Genomic DNA, 25,426 nt, shown 5'->3' with positions numbered 1-25,426 from the left:
AGATATAGATTTAATGGGATAGCATAGAAACAAAAGACTTTCAGGTTCCTTCTTTAATATCAGTTGGTATTTAGTTTGCAGAGACTTCTAGCCCCAGCTTATTAGAACTGAAAGCAGAAGGCAAATAAAAATGCATACAAGGTTTTTAAGGGCATGGTTGTGGTCAAGCTAATTTTGAATCTTTAGCACCAATGTCTCAGAGTGGGGGAGAACAAAATCAAAGCACGGACTCTGAGCAGGCAAGAAATCAAGTGTTTTCAGCTTAACAAAAAACTACACACTAGAATATTAGCAAGCACCAGACAATGTTTGGCTGCTGGTATTTAAATCAGGTTTTTCCAAGGATGAGGAGAGACTGGCCAGCAATCTTCTCTTCCCCACCTGCAAATCAAGGGAATCTAGGAAGCTGCATTCAAACAGAGTCAAGACCATAGGGTTAATCTAGCTCAGTAATGTCTCCAAAGAGGAGCTTCCCAGCCTTACCCAGAGATGTTACTGGGGATGGAACCAGGGGACCGTCTGCACGCAAGGCATCTGTTTTGTCACTGAGCTATGGCTCTTCCCCAAAGCGCCAGGATTGATTCAAACAGTGAGCCTCTCAAAACAAGCTGCTCAGGCAGAAGCAGCTCTTGCGCTAGAAGTGCATGAAAGGTTTGGAGAGTTTGCAATCTGGGATAAAATGAGGCTGGTGGATACAGAGAAAAGGGGAAAGTGTAGGTAGACTGAAAAGTACGTAAGACTGAATATTCACAATTCACACACACCATCAACAAAGCATGAGTCATTTGAAGGCTCCTGCCAGCTCCTGCTGCAGAATGCCAGGGCTTTGCTTGTGGCACCGAGCGACAGGCAGATTCTGGCAGATGACTGCTTTCTCCAGAACACAGCTATTCAGTCGATAGTAACATTTGTTCCATTGCACCTCCTTGCCAGGAGCTACCACAATGCAGAAATAAGAAACAGATTAGCCCTGATTTTAAGTTTTATTACATAGTCGTCATGGCACCACAGGAGTCACAGGAAGCATTCCTGGGTCCAATACCAAAGTCCAAAAAATACACAATAACCCCTGCCCATTCTCCGCTCCCTACAGCGGGTCTTGGCTTGTTAAGCAGGGGACTAGTCTCTTCAATAGGAAAATATATATATGTGTGTGTGTTTGTTTGTGTGTGTGTGTATATATATATGAACCTAAATGAAAAAATATACAGTTAGAAGAAGAGTTACTAGCTGGGGAAACTGCTGCTTTGCTTGTGGAGTCTATCAGCTCTGCAGGATCCATCTGAAAGGCCAAGAGGTATAATGTAGTAAAGGCAGAATCAGTCCAGGTTGCATGAGTTTGCTTGGCCTGGTTAGGAGATGGCCTTTGCCTCCGGCAGGAATGCATCCCAGTACTTCACAAACTGCACAGGACACAAGAAAGAGGAGGAAATGTCAGCAAAGGAAAACACAAGCTGCTCATCTAAAAGTAGCTGGTAACGCCACCCCCTTTTACCACCCACCAAGGACTTTGGCCACTGTAAAGATTTGTTGAATTAATAATTTAAATTGGAATACAGGAAGGGGAGGTGTGAGGAGGTCTGAGAAACAAGGTAAATGAAAATAAGTAATTGAAATTTTATGTGTTTTTTTAAATTGTTTTTTAAGTTTTGTATTTTTGTATTTCTGTTATTTTTTGTCTAATTTTTGTTTTTGTGTGGTTTTTGAAAATGCTAATAAACATTTATTAAAAAAAAAAAGACGACTTTGGCCACTGAAGGGCTTTGTTCCCTTCCTTAATTCTTTTTATGTGGGTAATCAACATGGCCCTGCAAGCTGCTGGGACACCTTTCTTTAGGCAAGAACATACAGCTGTGCTCTGCCTTGTGTAATGCACTGGAGAGAGTCTGTATTGAAAGGCCACAGGACAGCTATACTTTGTGGTCCACTGGATTTCGTTCTCATATGGGATCCCACTTGCATTATGTACTGGATAGGAGCAAAAGCAGGGCAACTCTAACAAGACAGATGAGCATTTCACTGGGTTGCGTTGTTCTGCAAGGTGTCTCCTGGGATAAATAGCCGGCAAATGATGAAAGGCAAGGGAAGATGTACATGGCTGATTGCTCCCTCACCTGTTGCTGTGAATGTAACAGCGTCTCCAGGTATTTGGTCACATGAGTTTTGAAATCTTTTGTTTTCTCTTTCTGTAGACAAAGGATGTAAAAGAATAATAATAATAATAATGAAGACTTAACCCTCCCAACAAGAGGTTGTAGCAAGTCTCTTATGAGACATCAGGCACTAGGATTCGGCTTGATACTGAAGGCATCCTGCTTCGTAGAGAGCTGCATGCCCAATTAAACAAACAAAAACAAGCTTTGCCTATTGATGCCACAAAACCAATCAACCCCCAAGATGCCACAGAAATTATCTTCCTGTAACAGAAGAGTGATGACTGTTTTGAGCAGCAGGAACAGGCGGACATACAGTTTGCAGATCTACCTTATTTCTAACCAGAACCTTGCACCAAAGGCTCAGAACCAGGGACATGGGTGGCGCTATGGGTTAAACCACAGAGCCTAGGGCTTGCTGATCAGAAGGTAGGTGGTTCGAATCCCTGTGACAGGGTGAGCTCCTGTTGCTTGGGTCCTGCTCCTGCCAACCTAGCAGTTCAAAAGCACATCAAAGTGCAAGCAGATAAATAAGTACCGCTCCAGCGGGAAGGTAAATGGCATTTCCGTGCACTGCTCTGGTTTGCCAGAAGGGCTTAGTCATGCTGGCTACATGACCCAGAAGCTGTATGCCGGCTCCCTCGGCCAATAAAGCGAGATAAACTCCGCAACCCCAGAGTCATCTGCGACTGGACCTAATGGTCAGGGGTCCCTTTACCTTTTTACTGAAGCTCGGAACTTAAATTGCAGCATCTACACCAGCTTCTCCCCAAAGCAGTGCTGTTCTTTTAAAGCAGCCCAATCTAGAAAAAGGCTTTTTGCTGTTGCTCCTGCTAAACGTAAACCAGAAACCTTAGCTTATCTACTGCAGAATCACCAAAAGATCCAACAATAGATTCACACCTAGCTGTTGCCCACTCCTGTTGCAGTTTTGCCCAGCAAAATCAAGCCAACAGGTCTGTTTCACGCTAGATTCTGAAGCCACCTAAATACCTGCAGCCCAGTCTCACAAGCTATCACGGGAAAACTGACCAGCATTTCTTGGAGCTGCTTTGCAATGGAAACTGAAACCTCCATGTTAAAGCATTGAGTCATATCCAAATCTTTAGCTTTCCTTGACACAGAGACTACCAACCACTGTGTATCTGCTTTAGGGCAAAGTTTACCAAATTAAGGGCAATGAAAGCAGCATCCAAGTCAAACCTAGTTATGAGACCTCTCAACTTCCCCCGCCCAGCAATATCTCAGTTCAGAGTGGTAGGAAACCAGTTCCCTGGTCTGCCAGCGCCGTGTTATACTGTCAAGTTAAAGGGGTTCCAATGCGCTTAATGCAAGTTCTATACCTCAAACCGCAACACCTCCTTCCGGAGAACTGCAGATATTCGTTCAAAGTCTCGCTCATATTGCGTCACACGAGATTCCCACTGCAGAAATGTGAAAAGGACAGATTGTGATGATGCAGAAGTGTGTGTGTGTACATCTTCATTACACACAACCTGCCACTACACAACACCCTAGAACAGACATGTAAGCAGATATATAAAGATAAGGTTTTTGTTAAAACCATCGGGTTTCCCCACTAACTGGAGGGGCTCATCTCAGAAAGAACCATGCCGTCTCTCCTTGCTTACAGATGAAGATTTGGTTCAAATAACCCTTCTGGGTTCCTCGGGGCTTATTAGGATAGGGAGACACACACCAACAGGGATGGAGAGAGGAGACCCGTTAGGTTTGGGTGTCCCTCTCACCTCTGAGATCTCCTCTTTGGCTTGCTGAAGCTTTTCGGGTTTGTTGGCCCACAGCAGCCGAGCCTCCGTTTCTCGTTTCTTCTGCAGCATGATCTGGGCATCCTGCCAGCGTTGCCAGGTCTTCATCCGCTGGTCAAAGGCACCCTGTTGGCAGGGAAGGGCACACCTTCAGAACGAGTCTCTCCTCCACCAGGCAACACCACACACAACAATAGGTTAAATCAGAGCATCAAAAGACCCTCCAACGTATGGTACAATTCCGGCTGTAAATGGCCGGCTGTAAATGCTGCATCTTCAGTGGAATGTAAGAAATGGCCTTGGGAGGCTGGTAACTCAAATGAAAACACGTTGAAAAGGAAAGAATTGAGTTTGCATATAAATTAAGATGGAAAAGAGGAGTTTCTGTGGGAATGACTGTGCAAGTAGGCAGAGGACAGTAACTTTCAGGGTAAGAAAATGCAGTTACATGAAACTTAGAAAGAAAAATGAAAGATTTAAATTACTATAACCTCACTTGTTGTTATCTGATATACTTTTGTTTTATCTATATGCAGGAGTCGGTAATGGGACAACTGATGGTTGAGAAATTTGCTTTAAAAAGGATGTTAATTAGAGATAAATCTGGAAAATAAGCAGCATTTAAAAGGGGAAATAATAGAAATCTGAGAGAATGGGAAGCCCGTTTTTGGAAAAAATGTGTTTTTGTTGGGTCTCTGGACCGTAATAAAGGTTGATGATGATTATTAGTTTTAATTTGGCACTGTTTTGTTATAAATTTGAAAAATAAAAATAAAAATTGGTACCTCCCTCCACCTCCAACACATGTTGTGGACAGTGGAACAGCAGGATGAGACCTGGATGTTCCACAGTCATCAATGCCAGAATAGCAGAGAGTTGTTGGTTTGATTACCCACAGACTCATTGCTATTCTGGAATCTGAATGAAGGGATCATGGGAATGGCTAGAGACAATTTAAAATGCCCTTGTCTAATATTAGCTCGCTGAACAGCCCAGTCAAGAACAGTAGCATTGCAAAGGCAGCTAATTAATTAATTAACAGTAACAATAATTTATTATTTATACCCCACCCACCTGGCTGGGTTTCCCCAGCCACTTTGGGTGGCTCCCAACATAATATTAAAAATAGAATCAAACATTAAAAACTTCCCTAAACAGGGCTGCCTTCAAATGCCTTCTAAAAGTCAGATAGTTGTTTATTTCTTTGACATCTGACGGAAGGGCGTTCCACAGGGCAGGTGCCATTACCAAGAAGGCCCTCTGCCTGGTCCTAACTTGTGTACAGCGACACACCTGGGTTTATTCAGAGCACAGACTTATTGTTTGTATCTCAAGATTCTGGGGCCAGGCCTGGAAGCATTCTGAATGCAGCAGGACTGGGGCTCTCAAGCCCATGACAGGGAACATAGGCATTACACCTCAACACATTTAAGCTTCTTGTCAAAGCATTCTCACCCTCACAACAGAAAGAAGGCGAATGTAGTCACTCAGGAGCTCAGCCAGGAGAAAGAAGTCACTGTTGGCCTGTTCTTGGTGCAGCTGTTCAATCTTCTCTTCCACCTCAGCCAGCTGGGAGAGCGCCCGGGACATGGCGGTGTTGTCCTCTGAACTCCCCAGCATGGCTAAACTCTTGGCAAACTGACCCGTACTCATTGACAGTTCTGGTGGGTGGAACAGAAAGCATTAAGCGCAGCAGGAAACGTGAGAAACTAAGCCAGCCAAAGATCACCATTGGAGATGCAGCAATTGGTTACACAATCCACTGGCTTGCACCTCACCGTTTGGTATTTTGGGATATGCTGCAGCTGGAGACTGAAGATGCTACAGAAAGTAAGGACCTGGATTACAGTTTGCCACATGTTATGCCAATAATTGCATGTTGCCATTTGCCACGTGGCAGCTTCCCATGCCCCTGGAAGCTCTTTGCCTTAGTAGCCCCTGGAAGGTTTCCCAGAAGGGAATGTGCAAGTTTGGATTGAAAAAGGTTGCTGAGCTGTGATTTGCATGCTCAAGATGCTGCACAGAGATCTACAGAAGTCTTGCATAGTTTTTCAGCTTTACAAAGCAGGTGCCAGGAGCGAGCCCACAGTAATCACACTGTGCAAGATGGAGTTAACGCTTTATTAGCAAAAATATGATCTGCACAAACTTGGCGGAGCATCAGGCCTCATGAGCACAGCAGTTCATCCCTGGTAGATCTTGCCCTATGGTCAGTTGCAGAGACTGAAAGCCCCCACCTCTTCACGGCTGCCTAGGTGCCCTCCTCTCCAGGGTTTTCCCCAAGCAATTAGAGACTGTGCCTGTGTGAATCCAACCTCTCCTCTGCCCTTTTCCTGCCTCTTCTGGTTCTAGGAGATGGGGGGAAGCTTGTTGCAGCAGGAGGGGGAGACACTTGTGACTCTTCATGAGCCTGACTCATCTCTGCCTCCTGGCCTCCCTCCTCCCCTACTTCAGCTTCTGCCTCTGATTCTGGACTGCTCTCTGCCACAGCCTCTCAGCTCACCACATCCTGTTACCTCTTCTCAGTCTTCTTCCCTCTGACCACTCATTATTGTCCCACCACCACTCCCCGGGCTTTGAGCCTTCTCTGCTTAGTGGTTCCCCAACTGGTTCCTCCCACCTGCACCCAACCAGTCCAGTGACGTTACCTTTCCTGTGATTAACTAGCAGTTCTACAACAGCATGTAGCTTCCGCAGGCGCTGCTCCTCACATTCTACCTCCTGAAGCTTCTCTTCAAACCACTGAAAGAGGTAAAACCATTAAGGTCTCATTTTAAGGGAAGTCAATGCAATATCCAGCTAGGCCTGGAAACACCAGTGTGGTGCCCTCCAGATGCTGTTAAACTCCCATGAGCCCCAGTTAGCATGGTATACTCGGGGATGGTGCAAGTTGTGGTCCGCCAACATCTGGAAGCCGCCATGTTGGCAACCCCTGAGATAGGTATTCACTTCCACAAACACTCCCCAAAGAAATACATTTATGTCAAACATACAGCTGTTAAAAACTTACGATGTCCGACTCATTCATCTTGATGGTCATTTTGCTGACGGCATCAGTAGCTCTGTTGAACATCTTCAGAAGTCCAGCTCCACTCAGGGTCTGAGTGCCAACTGCTCGTGGCAACTGTAGGGAGAGTAAAGCCTGATCATCTACAGCAGGAGTCAGCAACCTTTTTCAGCCGTGGGCCGGTCCACTGTCCCTCAGACCTTGTGGAGGGCCGAACTATATCTTTTGGGGGGAAATGAACGAATTCCTATGCCCCACAAATAACCCAGAGATGCATTTTAAATAAGAGGACACATTCTTCTCATGTAAAAACACGCTGATTCCTGGACCGTCCACAGGCCGGACTGAGAAGGCGATTGGGCCGCATCCGGCCCCCGGGCCTTAGGTTGCCTACCCCTGATCTACAGCACTGACAAAATGAGCTACTTGAAGTCTTATATTAAGAGGCCATGAAAGAAGCATGAAGTGTAAATGGGTACCAGAGAGATTCCAAACAGAGGCAGGCAGCAATGTTTGGCAGAGAATATTTCCCGAGTTCCATACAGTTCAGAAAATGGAAGCACTAGCCTGTATTCTGCACTAGGAAAAGCCTCTTGTAAAACAGAAAAGGAGCTCCGAGGCCCATCAATTGTGAATGGTGTTTCTTCCCATATAGAAACTGCCTTCTAGGACTGGGTCCCTGCTTTGGAAAGAGACTGTCTGGCCCACTTGCTGTTTTCTTTCCATGCTACGTACTAGTCAGCTGGGATGGACCACCAGGTGGGAAGAGGGGTTTATTGTGCAGCTGCTAACATGTCATATTGGGCTGGACACGGGAGTAGCTCTTGAAATCTTATAAGGTTCTAATCTTGTTCTCTTCCAATTTCATGATAGCTGGGCCCAACAGCTCAGGAGGCCTCTCAGAGTACAAGAAGGCATCAAGACCTCATCTGATCCAATCGCCTGCTAAAGATTAGCATCCTCCTCCAATAAGGCTGTTCAGTGAACAACCTACGCAACCCAGTAACAATAATAGTAATAGTAATTGCTTGTACCCCATCCATCTGACTGGGTTGACCCAGCCACTCTGGGCGGCTTACAGAGTATAAAAGAACACAAAATATACCAGACATTAAAAGCTTCCCAATACAGGGCTGCCTTCAGATGTCTATGGAAAGTGGTATATTTATTTATCTGTTTGACATCTGATGGGAGGGCGTTCCATAGGGTGGGTGCCACTACTGAGAAGGCTCTCTGCCTCGTTCCCTGTAACTTCACTTCTTGCATTGATGGAACCTCCAGAAGGCACTTGGAGCTGGACCTCAGTGTCCAGGCTGAACGATGGAGCGGTGACGCTCCTTCAGGTATATAGGTAAACCCCAAGTGGCCCAGACGCCTTTGGGAAACAAGTAAAACCAGTAGACCTAATAATAAATCATGCCTCTGGAGCTGCTAGGAATACAAGCCCATGACTTGGAAGCAATGGAGGGATATTGTTACAGTCCCATTCCTAGAACACATTCCAAGTGTTCCCTGAACATACGGGTAATTATTTATGATTTGTGAACTGTGTATAACGATTAGAACTTGCTTTCTTTCCTTTTTTTTAAAAAAGGAGAACATGATACAACTAGGCAACTTTTGTGGTGAGAATTCACCCAAAAACCACACATTGACTGGAAAGCCTAATTTCAAACCAGAACCAGTGGGGAAGGAAAGCAGAAACAAGCCATGATGCCTCAGCACGAAACCAGAGGATTGAAACTAAGCCTATTTGCTGAGAAGTTGGTTACGACTACAGAGAGAAACAAAGAGAAGAAGCTGTGGCCATGCTATGCATTGAAGTGTCTAATATTAGCCCTAGTAAAGGTAAAGGGACCCCTGACCATTAGGTCCAGTCACGGACAACTCTGGGGTTGCGACGCTCATCTTGCTTTATTGGCCAAGGGAGCCGGCGTACAGCTTCCGGGTCATGTGGCCAGCATGACTGAGCCGCTTCTGGCGAACCAGAGCAGCGCACAGAAACGCCGTTTATCTTCCCGCTGGAGTGGTACCTATTTATCTACTTGCACTTTGATGTGCTTTCGAACTGCTAGGTTGGCAGGAGCAGGGACCAAGCAACGGGAGCTCACCCTGTCATGGGATTCGAACCGCCGACCTTCTGATCGGCAAGCCCTAGGCTCTGTGGTTTAACCCACAGCACCACCCGCGTCCCATATTAGCCCTACACAACTGCAAAAGGAGAAAGTTAACTAAGTTAGCTCCATTCATTTCAATGGCTCTGCTCCAAGTAAACTTTGCTGAATACCACCCAAAGAATACTGACAAAAATGAATCACAAGGCTTGCATAAGGAAGGGACCTCAAGAGCTTAGGGCTGGAGCACAAGACCATTAAAAAAACAACAACCTCCCCTCAGTGTTTACGCATCTAGCAATCCCTATGCCATCAGAAACTCCTCAGCCCCACTCCAGGAAGAACAGTCTGAAGTGGCATGGAGTAAGTCCCAGTCAATCTGTATCAGGTGTCACATGTCGCTCATCAAATTGCTGCAAGACTGAGTGGCCCAAGAGCAGCTGACCAGAGGGAGAACACACAAGTGGTTTCTCTGTTTTGACAGAGAAGCTGTGAGAAGGTTTGTGCCTTTCTGCCTCCTCTGCAGCTCACCAATGTGTCCGAGAGTAGAAGTTCGTTCCGACTGAGAACATCTACAAAACGAATTCCTCAAGCGTTTTACCAAATAAACTATGTTAGATAAATAAACCAGGCCCCAAGTGCAGAAACACTTTGCAGACAAGTATTGTGCACTCAGGTACGGCAGCAAACCAACCTCATCTTTTTCCAAGAATTCCCTGACATCTGGGTCCTGCAGCATGGTTGGATGGTTGACCGTTCTTTGAAGATATCTGCGGGAGAGGAAAGTATGAGGCCAGGCTCCCTTCATTTAGCATTTATTTTTTTAAAAGGGGGCGGGGAATGCACATTGACATCACAACATTCAGGACAATTGGAATGTGTGGAATTTGCATTTTGCCGGGATCCACAACCAAGGGAGTATGGTTTGGAATGTGTGGTGGCAGCTGTTAATGGAGAAGGAGACTTGAATGACAGGGATGTTTAGGTTGGCATGATGGGCAAGATGTCTGTTTCAGCTTGAAAACGGCTCTTTAGATGCCAAGCAGTGGGATTCTGGGTTTAGAATCAGGTGATGGAGTCAAGCTGTGTGATTTCTCTTGGCGGGGGAGACAGAAGACTGGGGGAGCAGCAATGCTGGTGAAAGCACTGCATCAGGCAAGATGTGCAAGGGTGACATTTTGGAGCTGAATTTCAGAAGCCAAGCTCTAGCCATCTCCACTCCCAACATCAAGAGAGGTAACTTATTCAGGGAAAGACTATGGGGTGCGGCCTCTGCAAAACTGCTGGCTAGCAGGTTTGCTCTCCAACTCATTTGAGAGGCACACTCCTAGATAAGGAAAGGTAATAGAGCAAAACATGTGATGTCTTAAAGGAAGGTGACCCTTTTGCAGTCTGCACCACTGATAGCAAAAGTGTAACAAAGCAGAACAAGAACTGGAACGGTGCCTGCTTCCTCTCTCACTTCCCTATCCAATGAGAGATACCTGAACCTGCTTTCGATTTTAATTATCTTTACCAGCCCCTGTTTTTATCAGAATTTAACTTCAGCTAGTAGGATCATGCTAGAAGAGGTTTGTTTGTTTGTTTGTAAAGGTATGGTTACTGAGAATGTTTTATAACTGATGGAAATTCACAGGATGATGACCCTGAGGAATTTTAAGAAAAAGCATGCTTTGTTAAAGTCAGCTTGAAAGCAAAGGAGATATTTTCTTTATTAGGTTGAAGTCAGAGGATTTCTTCTCAGAAGTCAAGAACGAAAAGGAGGCTGCGTTTTGTATTATGAATTATTTCAGGCACTTCTTCCAAAGCTTTCAATATTTGCTCCTCTGACAACACAAAGGAGAAGGGTTAAAGCCCAATGGCTGCCTTCCCCAACCTAGTGCCCTCCAGATATTTTGGGTGGCAACTTCCATCACCCCACCTAGGCATATGGCTAGGAAGGCTCAGAGCGATCTCTGCTTGGGGATTGAGAGAGCTGTTGCCATTCAGAGAATACTAGAGGGACCAATGAACTGACTCCATATATGGCAGTTTTTCCTCAGTAAAGAGTTTTACATAGCAGAGTAGGCCAAGTGAACAGCTTACTGTGGCCTTTGACAATGGTCAACTACAGCAGACAGTTACATGCATGGAGTGATTACCTTTCTAAGGCAGCTCGACGTTTTTCTAGGAATTCTGTGGAGGAAGAATCTTCTTTCCCAACTTTTACTTTGGTCATTCCTGGAACAAGAATGAAGCAATATGGTCAGCTGTACCTGTGCTGCACCTTCAGCTTGCTCTCACTGTGGATTTAATAGGACAAATATGTCCTCGGTGCAGCACCTGAGCACCCATGTGAAGAAAACTGCTCTCCACTCTGCAAGCACTGTGCGCAACTGGCTCCAACAGTGCTTGCAGAGCAAGTCAAAGAGCCAGAAAGGCATTATGACAACAGCACAGGTCACATGAACACTGTGTGTCCAGAAGGGCACTGCTCTCTATAGAGAGCCACAACATTCTGTGTAGAGCCCAAAGGCAGAAGTGCTACAAGAGGCTGAGAGAGGCACATGGAGTATTGGAGCAGAGTAATAGAAAACTGCAAACTGAAGCAGGCAGTGAAACCTCACCACTATCAGAGATGCAATATTAGGAAGGAAGTCAGGTATGCCTTATGTGTTTATCGCTCTCTGCAAAACAAAGAGCAACCAACAATTACACGCACAAGGCGCACACGGACAAGGTGGGCTGATGATGCTTTCTTGTTGCACAGTGTTATGCTTTTAAAAGTCCATTGTTTTAAGTGTTAATAACCTTGGAAAGGTTAAGATCACAGTATCAAGGGCACCTCAATTACAACGATGCACTGAAAACAGAGAACAGAGGTCTGCAGAGTTGTTGCTGGCAGAGCAACTGACCAACCTCACCTATCAAACTCTTCTCAGGAGGTGGGGGGACGATGAATCCATTTTGTGCGTGCTTCTCTGATAGCTTCTCATACAAGCCCAAGAAGTCGCTGAATCTCCTCTTCACAGAGAACTGCTTATTCCTGAACATTGGCAAAGTGGTCTGAGGAGGACACAATGACATCACGTTAACATGGAGCATCCTGTATCAAGTTATATCTTACAAACACAAGCATGTGCATAGAGATGCTTTGCTTGCAGAATTCTTGAAGCTATAAAAATAAACTATTCTTTGCCACTGCTGCACTGCCACCACACACACACTTTTTTTTTTTTGGAAAGAACTGAAAAACACAACATTGGCAAGCATGAATTTTACATGCTGCAGTCCTTTGACTGCTTACCTGGGAGTAAACTGCTTTGAAGACAAGAGGACTGAACTCTGAGTAAAACATACTTAGGATTGTACCATAAGAATATGAAAGGCACTACATATAGTAAAGGTAATGAACAGTTCACGTTATTAATTATATATTTCTTGATTTTTTACTCAGACAAAATGACAATGATGGAGATGAAGCTGCTGCTCTCCAGAGGTTCCCAGGCATGGTCAGGATACAATAATTCTACAGAGATAAGGCTGTGACCTGGTTTATGCCACTTTCTTTCCCTTTGAGTATACCATATGAAACTGTCCTCCACCCCAGAAAACTTGTAAAAATGGTTTGCCATGCAGCATGAAGAAGTTATGTTCAGAAGCAAAGACTCTCATGAAACTCTTTGGATCCTGCCCAGTATATGTTTACTCATTTGCAGGAACAGGAGAAACACAGGTTGGAAACAGAAACCACCAGCACTGTGGCTGGGCTGCAAAAGGATGAGCAGATTTAACTCACCAACTCCTTGTCTTTTAACTGATCAACCAAACTGAGTAAATGTGCATGTGACTAAAGATTCCAGAGCGGATGCTTCGAGATATTCATGGAAAATATTAAGAAAAGCTTTCTGTTAGGAGCTTCCCTCTTACTGAGATTTACCCAGAACCAAGTGAGCATAAAAAAGTCCTTTAACTCTCAGCTCCAGAAATTTAAGTTGGCCTTAGCTGAGCAAAGCAAAGCTGTAGTTGAACAGTCTGCTGGTGTAACTAGGTATTCAAGTTCTATTTCTTAGCCATTAACTGGAATGTTGTCATGCTGAAGAAGAGTCTCGTGTAAGAGGTTGCACACCCCTATTAAAATAGTTTCCAATCATGCAAAAATATTTTTATTATTATTAAGAAGTTCAGTTTTTCTATATCGTGCTTTGATATGTGTGTCTGGGGGTTGGGGTTGGGGTGGGGAGAAGGCCTTTCCTCTGAACTTTTTGATGCATCTTACTGTGTTTTCTGTATTTTCCTTCAGAATGTACTCTCTGGAAGCCACAGGAGTCTGACTCCTCTGCTGCTTCCCTGTAAGGCCAGCACCAATCAATATAGGAAGGGTAGGGAGGGAAATGACTGCACTACCCTAAGAAAAGAAACTGGTGTGTAATCAGTCAATTGAAAAGTGCATTGACTACCCAAGGTTTGCAGTGCAATACCAATGGAAAGGCAATTTAAGCAGAAAGCCAACTGAAAGGAACTTTGCATTAATTGGACTTGGTGCTACCAAGAAAGAGTGTAAGACATACCTGTGTTGACACCTTGTAGGCCACATAGGCATTCATACCATCTCCTATGGAAAGGAGGAGAAAGGAAGGAAAAAATCAGTTGTCTCTAGCAAACTGCCATACTGTGGGGATGCCTCCTCCTAGTGGGCTCTTGGTAAACTGATTAACGGAGGCTGTTGCCCAGGATAGCTGAAGAATCTCTGCTGATTGTTTGAGGGTCATGCCACGTATTGCAAACTAGCTTTGATCTTATCACATGGCTGTGGATTAGCCTGTGTACCTTACGCAAGGTTCTTAGTGCAATCATGGTGTTTACATGTGCTCAAAGCACATTTGAAGTATACTGAACTCCATACCATTTCAAGGCATGAAGTGACCTCGAGAAATTAAGAATCAGGGTTGTTTTTTTTGGGGGGGCAGGGTTGGAAAAAGCTGCAATAGGCAGTGTAGACCAGTATCCACCTTCCCAGAAGTCCTGCTTAGCTCCCAAATGGCTTATGCTATTCTGTTGGGTGAAACCCTAGAATTTTGCTTTTTAGAAAACTGTCAGGAAGACAATCCTCCAATATTGAATTCTACATTACCTGCAACAACTCACACTTCCATAATGGCTGGGCAACTATATTTCAGCCTAGCAAGGTGACACAATTTACCTGAAGCTGAACGTAAACTTACCAAACTAGCAAGTATAGAAAAAGGGATGTGAAGCTAAAAATGGCAGCAAATGAAAAGTTATATGCGCTAAACAATGAATCAATTTAAAAGTGAGATAGTTAAGCAATAGCTCTGGCCGAGAAGTTTCCGGGCAGCAGAGTGAATCACAAGCTGAGCCATGTGATGTTATAACAAAGGCATGCAGAATTCTGGGCTGCATCTCATGTTTCCTATATTAAAAACATTTGGAATTCAATAGGCTACTGCTGGAATAATATGTGCATCAGCTGATTTTGTTGTGGAGTGTGTGTGTGTGGGGGGGGGGGGAACAGTGAACCATAGAAGACTCCAGAAACAAGTTTGCAATGAAGATTTTAGAAAAGCATGGTAGTTTGTAATACTGTAAGTAAAGCTTACTAAAAACAGAGTGTTAGATCTGGCAAGCAAGCAAAGAAGAAAATAGTTAAGCTGTCAAAGATGATACATTCTGAACATTTCCCATTTCACTGAATAAATAAGCCCCACTTGAGTATTTTTCCATCTTGCTAGTCATCCCCCATGTATGGAGGTGGTTCAGATGATCCAGGAGGTCTCCTTCAGCTATCCAACCATACAAGCTACAGGATGCTGACAGCTGAAGCTTACACAATAGTGGCTCCTCAGTGGTGCCAAGTACTGTCTCTACTTCCTACAAAGATGAGCCTAACATAATAATTAGTGACTTGTTATACTGCTAGGATCTGGGAGAGCTCTGCACATCTGCCCCAGGCTGAACAATTAAGTGGCTGTTATGGCACTGAAGGCATTTTTTTTTAAAGAACACACACAGGATGCTGGCCAAAGAATCCCTTCACTGCACACGGCTTGCTTTTCAGAGCATAGAAAGTATAAAAGCAAGTAGCATAAATAGATACAGAATTCTTTTTGCAGAATCCTTTCCTGTATTAAAATCTGCAGGATCTGTGCAGCTGCAATAAAAGATACGTGCCAAATTATCTATTATGCAAAATAGCTGCATCTCAGCTGGTCTTGAAATATTCCTCTCCAAGAAGTCAACTCCTGGTGTTGCTAGGTGAAAATGGTGCACATGCTTTGAATGCCTGCAAATTAGAAGCTGGTTGTATTAAGTCAGGACTTTGGAGAACAGTCGTGTGCATTCAGCCAACAGCTGCAAGAAGGTGCAATCCATGACACCTTCCATGTGTACATTTGAATTTTAAGGTTCCTGTACACCAGCTCCCAACAAACTGCTATCTCTCATTTAAGTAGCATTTTTGGGAATCAGGGCACAAGAGTAGCTGAAGTGCGGGTATTGTTTTAGGCAAGCTCTTGTATTCAGGGCCCAAGTTGCTTTTTAAAGCACAAAGACTTTTAAAAATGTTGAGCAGTTTAAAGAGCACCACAGAAATTCAGGAGTGAGAGGGATGATGCTGAACAAACTGCTGTACTGCTGCTTCACCCCTCTATAGAGCTGTGCATCAGTCAAAAGCCTCTATAGAATCAGATTAAAATCTAAATATTCAGGTTATTAATTACTCAACAGACACAAAGTATAACTTAAAAGGATCATCTGTTGCTTGGAAAACAAGCTCAAAGCAATGACTTCAGCACCTGCAGTAACAGAACACAATTGCCTTAAGCTTCTGGTCAAGAACACAATATATGAGACCATCCAGCTTCAGAATAGGCATCTATTGTATTACACTTGAACGTATACAAGTTAAGAAACCCAGGTGATTTATGCTGCTAATAGCCGACTATCACCCACAATGGCACAGAAGGGGAGTGGGAAGTTAACACAGCAATTTATGCAGTTTTTCCCCTGACAGTACTATTCTATCACATTTTTGGCAACAGGAAAAACTTCAGAAACAAGAAGCTTTTGCAGAATCTTGCACTGCTGTTCTATGCAAGAAGCAAGAGCAAAGTATTGAAGCTGATCCATAACAGTAAGTGATGGGGGTTGACAGTTTAATCAGTGCCGTTCTGAGCTCCACCACCGAAAGTAGAACTTTATTACTAGCCTTCCTCAGTCCGGAAGGCAAAACACATACCCATGCAGCTTTCCCCTTTAATTATGTCAAGTAATTTCCATTTCATAGTGACTCACCAATTTTCTCAGGATCACTCACTTCCACTGAAAGTTCAAATTTGTCTTCCTGTTCCTCTTCTTCCAACTGTAAGAGAAGTACATTCAAGTCAGTTAACCCAGGGACCTTCTGTCAGGACGTGTATCAGGCACAACATAATATTCACATTTATGTGTATATTTAAATATTGTGTGAATATTAAAAGAGTTAGGGGGTAGACTGAATGCTACAGCATGTAGAGCTCATTCATGTTCAATACATAAAAAACATAATTTCTAACATAGTATCACAGCTCTGAAGTATCCTCTCCAAAAGCATTTCTATGGAACCTACTGTTTCCAAAAAAATTGTCTCCTAAAAAACTCATTTTTGTAAGTTTTTTTTCCTATTTGTCAGGTTCAATAGGGTCCCCCACCAAATATTTATATATAATTGACAAAATAGTAAATGTTGTAAGCTTTAAAGTTGCAAGGCAGGATATATGTACAGTGGTACCTCGGGTTACATACGCTTCAGGTTGCATACGCTTCAGGTTACAGACTCCGCTAACCCAGAAATATTATCTCGGGTTAAGAACTTTGCTTCAGGATAAGAACAGAAATCATGCTCCGGCAGCGCGGCAGCAGTGGAAGGCCCCATTAGCTAAAGTGGTGCTTCAGGTTAAGAACAGTTTCAGGTTAAGAACAGACCTCCAGAATGAATTAAGTTCTTAACCCGAGGTACCACTGTATTTTAAATATTACCTGTTAGATGTGGGTATGAAATTAGCTTAGGGATGTAGCAGGCTATTCACAATAGTCACCAAGATTCACCCTTCCCAGGTGAATATACAATATATAACTGACTATATGACTAGACATATAGTCAGTTATATATTGTATATTCACCTGGGAAGGGTGAATCTTGGAGGGATGCGGTTGGCGCTGTGGGTAAAACCTCAGTGCCTAGGGCTTGCCGATCGCATGGTTGGCGGTTCGAATCCCTGCGGTGGGGTGAGTTCCCGTCTTTCAGTCCCTGCTCCTGCCCACCTAGCAGTTCGAAAGCACCCTTAAGTGCAAGTAGATAAATAGGTACCGCTTTATAGTGGGAAGGTAAACGGCGTTTCCATGTGCTGCACTGGTGCTGGCTCGCCAGAGCAGCTTCGTCACGCTGGCCACGTGACCTGGAAGTGTCTCCGGACAGCGCTGGCCCCCGGCCTCTTAAGTAAGATAGGCGCACAACCTTAGAGTCGGACACGACTGGCCCGTACGGGCAGGGGTACCTTTACCTTTATATGACTAGACAATCACAGAAACACTTACCTCCTCATAGGTTTTTGACTGTGGCTTAGAAGGCAAATTTGCTGTTTTCTCTAAAGAAGGGACAGGGCTGATCACAGTAGCCATCTCTTTCTTCTGGTTGTTTTGTGTGCTATCAAGAGACAATTCTACAGTGGCATCTGAAAGTGGATAAGATTTATAACTGGGGGCAGAGAACCGGAATGGTTTAGGAATCAGGAAAGATGTTGAGTTTTTCTAGGCCAGAAGAAATGTATCAGGAAGAGCTACTAGACATTATCCTCCCCAATTCCAGCCTGTGTGGCAGGAATTCAAGTTAGAGATTCGCCGTAATCTTTGGCAATCAAATCTGATCAAGGAATATAAATATGCAACTATAATGCTGCTGCACTCCTTCTTTGTACTAGGCCGCAACACCAATTCCTGCTCTTTCAGGATGGATTTACAGTGGTGCCCCGCAAGACGAACGCCTCGCAAGACGGAAAACCCGCTAGACGAAAGGGTTTTCCATTTTGGAGGCGCTTCGCAAAACGAATTTCCCTATGGGCTTGCTTCGCAAGACGAAAATGTCTTGCGAGTTTTTCCGACTCCCCCCCCCTTTTTCTAAGCCGCTAAGCCACTTATCTGCTAAGCTGATAAGCCGCTAAAAGCCGCTAATAGCGCTAATCCGTCAATGGGCTTGCTTCGCAAGACGAAAAAACCGCTAGACGAAGAGAATCGCGGAACGGATTCTTTTCGTCTTGCGAGGCACCACTGTATAGTGAAATAATTGCCTAAGTCATACTGCATACCATAAGAACATAATAGCCCCCTGGACCAGGCCAATGGTCCATTTAGTTCAGTATCCTGTCTTCACAGTGCCCCAAGACAGACTGCAAGCAGGACCTGAGCGCAACAGCAATCTCCCCTCCTGCAGGTCCAAACAACGGTCATCTAGAAGTATGCAGCCTTCAGCAGTAGAGGTCAGGACTGCACTGAGAAGCCACCTGAAAGCTGTCATTTAGGTTATGTATAAACTTTGTTTTCTTCTCCGAACTTATTTTATTGACCTTTTCAAAATACCTAAACAAGAATAAACTTCATTTTGCATAAACTTCATCTTGTTAGCAAACAGGTCCCATCAGTTCCCAAACTATCTGAAAACAAATGGCCAGTTGTCAGTTTAAAAAGAAGAGGAACACATGTAAATTGTGGTCTGGACCTAGGGACATATCTAGGCACACATACGACAGATGAGGTGGTTGGGTTTCCTGTTTGGGAGCTTTCATGTTTCAAGTATTGTTTAGTACAAAGACTTGAGGGCCTGCTAATTTCACTTCCTTTAATTAACCTAAACACAGAGTGGCTACTAGCCTGGGCATAAGCACACTCCTTGGAGAACATGCAGTTATCACAAAACTGTCCTAATTTGAACAAGTAGAATTACCAGAATTAGAAATACCATACGTTTGTTCCAACTAGCTTTCAGCTAGTTAAATACTCTACCTGGTTTTACATCTCCAATGATCCTCCTTGGCTCAGATTTACGTGTCTAATACTATCACCATCTAATATTATCTATTTAGCATTCATATAAATGGTCATACAAATGTTCACGTGCGCTATGCTGTAAGTCTTACAACCATGTAAAATAACTCTGTATTATTACTTCCCACCCACCTCTTGTTGCACATGAGGGCACGGAGGCTGAGATCACCTACTTTGAGCTTGTGGTGAAAGCAAAATTAAAACTGGAGATTTCTTGATCTGCAGTGCCACTACAGCACAACTTTTGAGCTCATGTCCAGAGATTTTCTATAGGAGAGATCTAAAGCCCCATTTCTGCCAAAGGGTTAACAGCAAAAGACTGCTGTAAGTGGTGCATGGGTTTTAGCAGAAGAATATCAGCAGACAGGCTTGCTTGCAAAGTCAAGGTGTTTGTTTCTAGCAACTTTGTAACACCTTAACACAAAGCACGTCTTCTCCTGTGTAACTGGAGAATCCACAGCAGTGCATGCTTTCTTAAGAACTTACACCATCACACCTGGTAAGAAGACATACCTGCGAATAGGTCCTGATCATCCTGTTCCTCCTGAACACCATTTTCTGTGGAGGTAGTTCTTACTGGTACAGGAGACTCTTTCTTAGGCGACATTGGCTTGCTCTAAGAAGAACAGATAACAGTTATTATACATGTTACAAAGTTAAATCTGTTATTGAAGTATATGCCTGAAAAAATACATTGCATGCCTTCAGCCACATGGATGCCACGGGTTTCACAAAACTCTGCCAACTTTACCAAAGGTAAAGTTATTTTGCAAACCCAATGTTTTTCAAACCCTTACTTTTTTAAAAAAAAACCTTCCCATTTCAGTACATTAAGTATGTTTCTTCTCAGCAGCTATGAAGAATAAAAGTCAAAAAAAGCTTCTTTGGGGCGGAATTAATAATGCATACATTGGTGCATTTTACACTATTCTGTCATTGTAGTGCTGGCTTATAAAGGCCCACTGTTTCCCAACAGCTTTCTGAAGACACAATGCTCTGGTATCTGGAGACAGCACTGACACTGTTTGCACGGCTGAGTTGCTAATTTCAAAATAAATAAATAAAATAGCAGCATGAACGGGGTCACAGACCCCAAGAGGCACCATGGACAGAGCTGTTGAGGCTAGAAGTCAGACTCTTTGTTGCCAGAGCAATGAGCTGCAGGAGCAAGGCTTGCTGACGACAAACAAATCCTTGGAAGGCTTCAGCCCCCTGCAGCTCTGCCAGAGCCATACTGCTTCAGAAGGAAGCTCTGATGTTTCATGCGCTCCCTGAAGTTCTAAGTTGCAGAAACTTGATTGGAAGTTTGAGGCTGCAAGTTTCTGCACTCTTTTATTCTGTATGAAAAGGCACAGCTCATGGCAACATGCGGCCCTACAGTTAAATAAGGCTGTATTGTTCCCCAAAATACAGTGTTGTGAGCCTTAGTCCATTCTTCTGCTTTGGTACTTGCATTTCCGTATCAGTAAGAGCTAGAAATATGGTACTGTAGGGAGCGGGGAATTAGATCAGAAGTAGATATACTATTATCCATGGAGAATTCTTAGAAAGTTACCAATACAGTGGTGCCCCGCAAGACGAATGCCTCACAAGACGAAAAACCCGCTAGACGAAACGGTTTTCCGTTTTGGAGGCGCTTCGCAAAACGAATTTCCCTACAGCTTGCTTCGCAAGACGAAATGTCTTGCGAGTTTTTCCAAATTTCCCCCCCTTTTTCTAAGCCGCTTATCTGCTTATCCACTAAGCTGATAAGCCGCTAAAAGCCGCTAATAGCACTAATCCGCTAAGCCGTCAATGGGCTTGCTTCGCAAGACGAGAAAACCGCTAGACGAAGAGAATTGCGGAACGGATTCTTTTCGTCTTGCGAGGCACCACTGTACTGAGCAGAGTAAAGCTAGCCTTTCCAACAGCTCTAGTCATTTTGGTGAAGTTTTGCAAGTTTTGCATGATTTCTATAGAGATTGAGCAACTTCCGGCATCATGCTTACTGATTCTTTCCAGTCAATTGGTGCCACAGAGTTCTTCCTCATCCCCTTACCAGGAATCTGAATTTCAAGTTCATCTCCTTTTATGTAGGTATCTCAAAACCATTCACTTTTTAGGTTTTGCAGTTTATCACACAGACTGTTACCTGAAAGAAACATTTCTTTCTGGAAACATAAGACCTGGTAAACATTGACTAACTATGACTCTTAGCCAATTAGCTGCATCTAGATAAGATAGGGCATCCACTGCGAAAAAGGGGCTCCTCAAGCAGAATTCTATGCCCTGTTTGCAGTTTACAAGTTCCCTTCACATTAACTTAAGTTTGGTAGCAGTAATCCTCTAAAAAAGTAACCGGGATAGGACAATTTTGCTAAAAACTTAATTGCACCAAACTTTTCCCATCCCATCAATTATATTCCATCACACGATGAACATCCCCAGGACTGGTCAAAGGCTGGTTGAATGAACATGGGCACAGTTTTTTGCATGCAGTAAGAAAGGCTTTTCAGGATGTTGTTGATAAGAACAGGTAAAAATTGTCATTATCAGCAACAGTAAGAATGTGAATCAGTAGATTAAAGTTATGCTCCTTTTGAGGACAGTAGATTAAAGTTATCCTCCTTTTGAGCAATTAAACATAAAGTAAATTCAAGTCCTTTCAGACTAATGGAGAGGATAACTGTTCACAGTGGCGTAGCGTGGGGGGTGCAGGGGGGGCCGGCCGCACCGGGCGCAACATCTGGGGGTTAGGGTTAGGGGGCGCAAATCCATGGGTTAGGGGGCGCAAATTACTTGCCTTGCCCCGGGTGCTGACAACCCACGCTATGCCACTGACTGTTCAGTGGAAAACATACCACTGACTCAGGATGCAAAAGTGACAGATGGGTGTTTAAAGACTAATCAGGTGTATGACCTAGTATTCCAGCAGAAGTGTAACATAAAACAAGCCTCAAAGTAAACAAAATTCATTTTATGACAAGCAGTAGCAGCAACTCTTAGGAAGAATATAAAATATATGCACTTATGCAGCATGGGATTTAGAGAGCCTCCTAAGAAGTCTTATTAGCAAAGAAAGGCTGTGAAACAGAGAAAAGATAATAGATTAAGTAGCTACAGAGAGGTAACATATTAGGCTGCTTGCTTTAATGCAATGGACAAAACTGGGAATTAATAATAATAATAATAATAATTTATTTATACCCCGCCCTCCCCAGGCTCAGGGCGGTTGAATTGAAACCTAGACCTGAACTCAACCCAAGTCTAGAACTTTGATCAAACAGTCAACACCAGTGGGACCTCCAGCCATCCAAAAGAGGGGGCGAAGGTGATTTTATGTTCTAGATTTAAACTGCTTCCAAGCCTCCACCATGCAACAGTTTCATAACATAAGCCCAAGATTTGATTTCCCATCACCATATCCTTACAATCAATCAATCTGCAGCATTCTGAGAGGAAGCCATGCCCACTCTATTGCAGGAAAACCAATAAAGAACCTTGTGGCACTTTAAATGCCACCAGGTTTATCATAACACATCTTCAAGTAACAGAGTACAGGAAGACTGCATAAATGGGCTACCCTCCGAAGGCAGGTGCCTATACAGGAAAGGGGAGGGGAAATGGGTAAGATATTCGCCATTTAGACTTTCCAGCCCCACATGCATGATTATTTATGGAATTCGTACACCATCTTTCACTGGAAGGTCACAGGGCGCCTTACAACACAGAAGCACAACACAAAATGCACGACGAAAACAACACAAGCAGACCAACCGCACCTTCCCACTCGCATGCACGGAAAGATACACCCACACCCTTGCTGAACAACTTCGTGGAAACTAAAGAAGTGGGCAGTTTGCAGCCCGTTTCCGAAAGCTTGCACTGCCATTAAGTTTGCAATCCTACACACACAATTTCTCATTATATATATATATATATATATATATATATATATTTGTTGTTGTTGTTTAGTCGTTTAGTCGTGTCCGACTCTTCATGACCCCATGGACCAGAGAACGCCAGGCATATATATATATATATATGTATATGTATATGTATATATATATATATATATAATGATTTTCAGTTTTATGCATTTCAATGAGTTTACAGTCATTTTAACATTTCGAAACTTGACTCCCTCCCCTTCCCTCTTTCTCCCTCTGTTCCTTAAATTTATTTTTAATATTTTCTGCTCCACACACACACACACACACACACACACACAGTTTCCGGGGTAGCAAAGCCCCACTGAACCCCGCAAGGCTCCGCTTCGAGCGAGACGACGCACGGGAGCATCGGAGCCGCCGTGGCCCCTCCTCGCCCTTGGCCAAGTCCGCAGAAACTTCTCAAGGCGGCGCTGAGGGGAAGGAGGGCGACGACTGACCAGGCGGGGGTCCCAGCAGGGCGCCCGCCCCCCCCCCCCCGAGGAAGCCACTCACGGAGCTGCCGGTGAAAATGTCCTCCCCGTCCGAGTCGCTGCCCGCCTCCGGGATGCCTGCAGGCTCCGCCGCGGGGAAAGGGGGAGGCAGCCGGTCCACAGGGGAGCCTCCCGACGCCATGTCGCCGCCGCCGCCGCCACCCGCGGAGGCCACTTCCGGCTCCCGCACAGCCCCGCCGGAAGCGGCAACAGGCGGCTTATGGGGAGAGGGGAGCCCGCGGCGGCGCCAGGACGAAGAGGGGGCGGGGCCTCGGAGAGGGGAAAAAAAGGGGCGGAGCCGGAGCCGCCCCTGGGAAAGAGTGAGGAGGGGGGAGGAGAGGGGGACGGAGGTGGGCAGCCAATCGGAGCGCGGGGAGCGAGGAGCAGGGCGTGGCCTCTTGGCATCCTCCTCGCCCACGCCTGGTCCCACCTCGCTTGGCTTCCGTGGAATTGAGCGGGGGGGCTTACTCCCGAGTAGACGCATGCCTGGGGCTGGGCAGCTGGCTCCGCCTTGCTTTTCCAAGGAGCGCAAGGCGGCCTACTACACGGCTCGCTTGAGGCAATGTCAAGACACTCAGGGGCAACAGATCCTGCCTCTTCCGTCACGTAGGGTTGCCACCTGGTTCTGGCAAAATACAGGACAGGGTGGGGAGGTTAGGGGGGGATTCCTCCCCACTCCCCCCCAAAAGCAGTGCATTACAATCTAACGGGATGGCCCCTCCCGAATTTGTCACATGCACACACAAACTTATGAATGTGCAAATTTGCGCTTTGCTACTTTGTATAATGCACGTAGGGGCCAACTCCTAAGGGACGTGGGGGCTTCGGCCCCCACAATAAAATATTTGAGGGGGCCACTCCCACGCAGTTAATAGGCATTCCCATTCAAATGGTGTGTGCACTGCATCATGTGACCAATTATGCGGGGCTTTTAAATTATGGTGCCAGAGGAGACTCTTGAGAGTCCCTGGACTGCAAGAAGTTCAAACCTCTCCATTCTGAAGGAAATCAGCCCCGAGTGCTCACTGGAAGGCCAGATCCTGAACCTGAGGCTCCAATACTTTGGCCACCTCATGAGAAGACTCCCTGGAAAAGACCCTGATGTTGGGAAAGATGGAGGGCACAAGGAGAAGGGGACGGCAGAGGACAAGATGGTTGGACAGTGTTCTCGAAACTACCAGCATGAGTTTGTGGGAGGCAGTGGAAGACACTGGCGTGCTCTGGTCCATAGGGTCACGAAGAGTCGGATATGACTAAACGACTAAACAACAGGGCTTACCTGAGCCCCTACAGTGTTTTATTCAAGTTGGCACCCCTGATAATGCACATTGTATATTTATTATCTATTGCATTTATATCCCTCCCTCAAAGAGTTCAAGGTGGCATACATGGACCCATTTAATCCCAACAACATTGCAAGGTAGGTTAGGCGGAGAGAGGGTGACTGGCCCAGTCATGAGCTTCATGGCAGAGGCGGGATTTGAATCCTGGTCTCCCAGGTCCTAGTCCGAGATTCTAACTACACGGTATGCATAAATGCATTTTATAAATCAATAGTATTTTATGTGTTGTATTAGTCTAGGATTTGATTACTACTCTGCCTCCTCTCATATCTACAAAAAGAGATCATCTGCCTTATATATGGGGCAGAGCAGGGTGTAGGGGGTGGGAAGAGTAGAAGGAAATTTTATTCCACCCTAGTTTTGCAGATTGCCAAATACTGATGTCAAGCCTTTTGTTATATAAAGCAGCATATGATCCCACTAAACTGTTGCCATGCTAGACACGAGATTTAATCTGTATTGATCTAGTACTTGGTAACACTAGAACACCTAGGTTACTTACAGCAGTATAGCTACTTCATCCCATTATGAAGTTAGCTGATAGGCTTGCCTTTTAGCTGGCAA

General features: G+C 44.7%; 1 protein-coding gene across 1 annotated transcript; it reads right to left on the bottom strand.

The window, feature by feature from the left end:
• Window positions 1-964: 964 nt before the first annotated feature.
• SNX1 (sorting nexin 1) lies at window positions 965-23,701 on the bottom strand. The gene is made up of 15 exons (XM_079953351.1): window positions 23,542-23,701; window positions 19,631-19,733; window positions 17,615-17,751; window positions 16,334-16,400; window positions 13,591-13,634; window positions 11,944-12,085; window positions 11,182-11,260; window positions 9,735-9,810; window positions 6,930-7,043; window positions 6,568-6,661; window positions 5,375-5,580; window positions 3,902-4,045; window positions 3,497-3,577; window positions 2,115-2,186; window positions 965-1,403 (listed from the first exon to the last, which is right to left on the bottom strand). The coding sequence occupies exons 1-15, from the start codon at window positions 23,659-23,661 to the stop codon at window positions 1,353-1,355; spliced, it is 1,530 nt and encodes a 509-aa protein (XP_079809477.1). The 5' UTR covers window positions 23,662-23,701; the 3' UTR covers window positions 965-1,352.
• Between the last annotated feature and the right edge of the window lie 1,725 nt (window positions 23,702-25,426).

This window comes from Podarcis cretensis, assembly GCF_951804945.1.
Source record: "Podarcis cretensis genome assembly, chromosome: 14".
Classification (NCBI taxonomy): Eukaryota; Metazoa; Chordata; class Lepidosauria; order Squamata; family Lacertidae; genus Podarcis; species Podarcis cretensis.
Note: the sequence above shows the minus strand (reverse complement) of the source record. Positions and strands in the feature narration are given on the sequence as shown.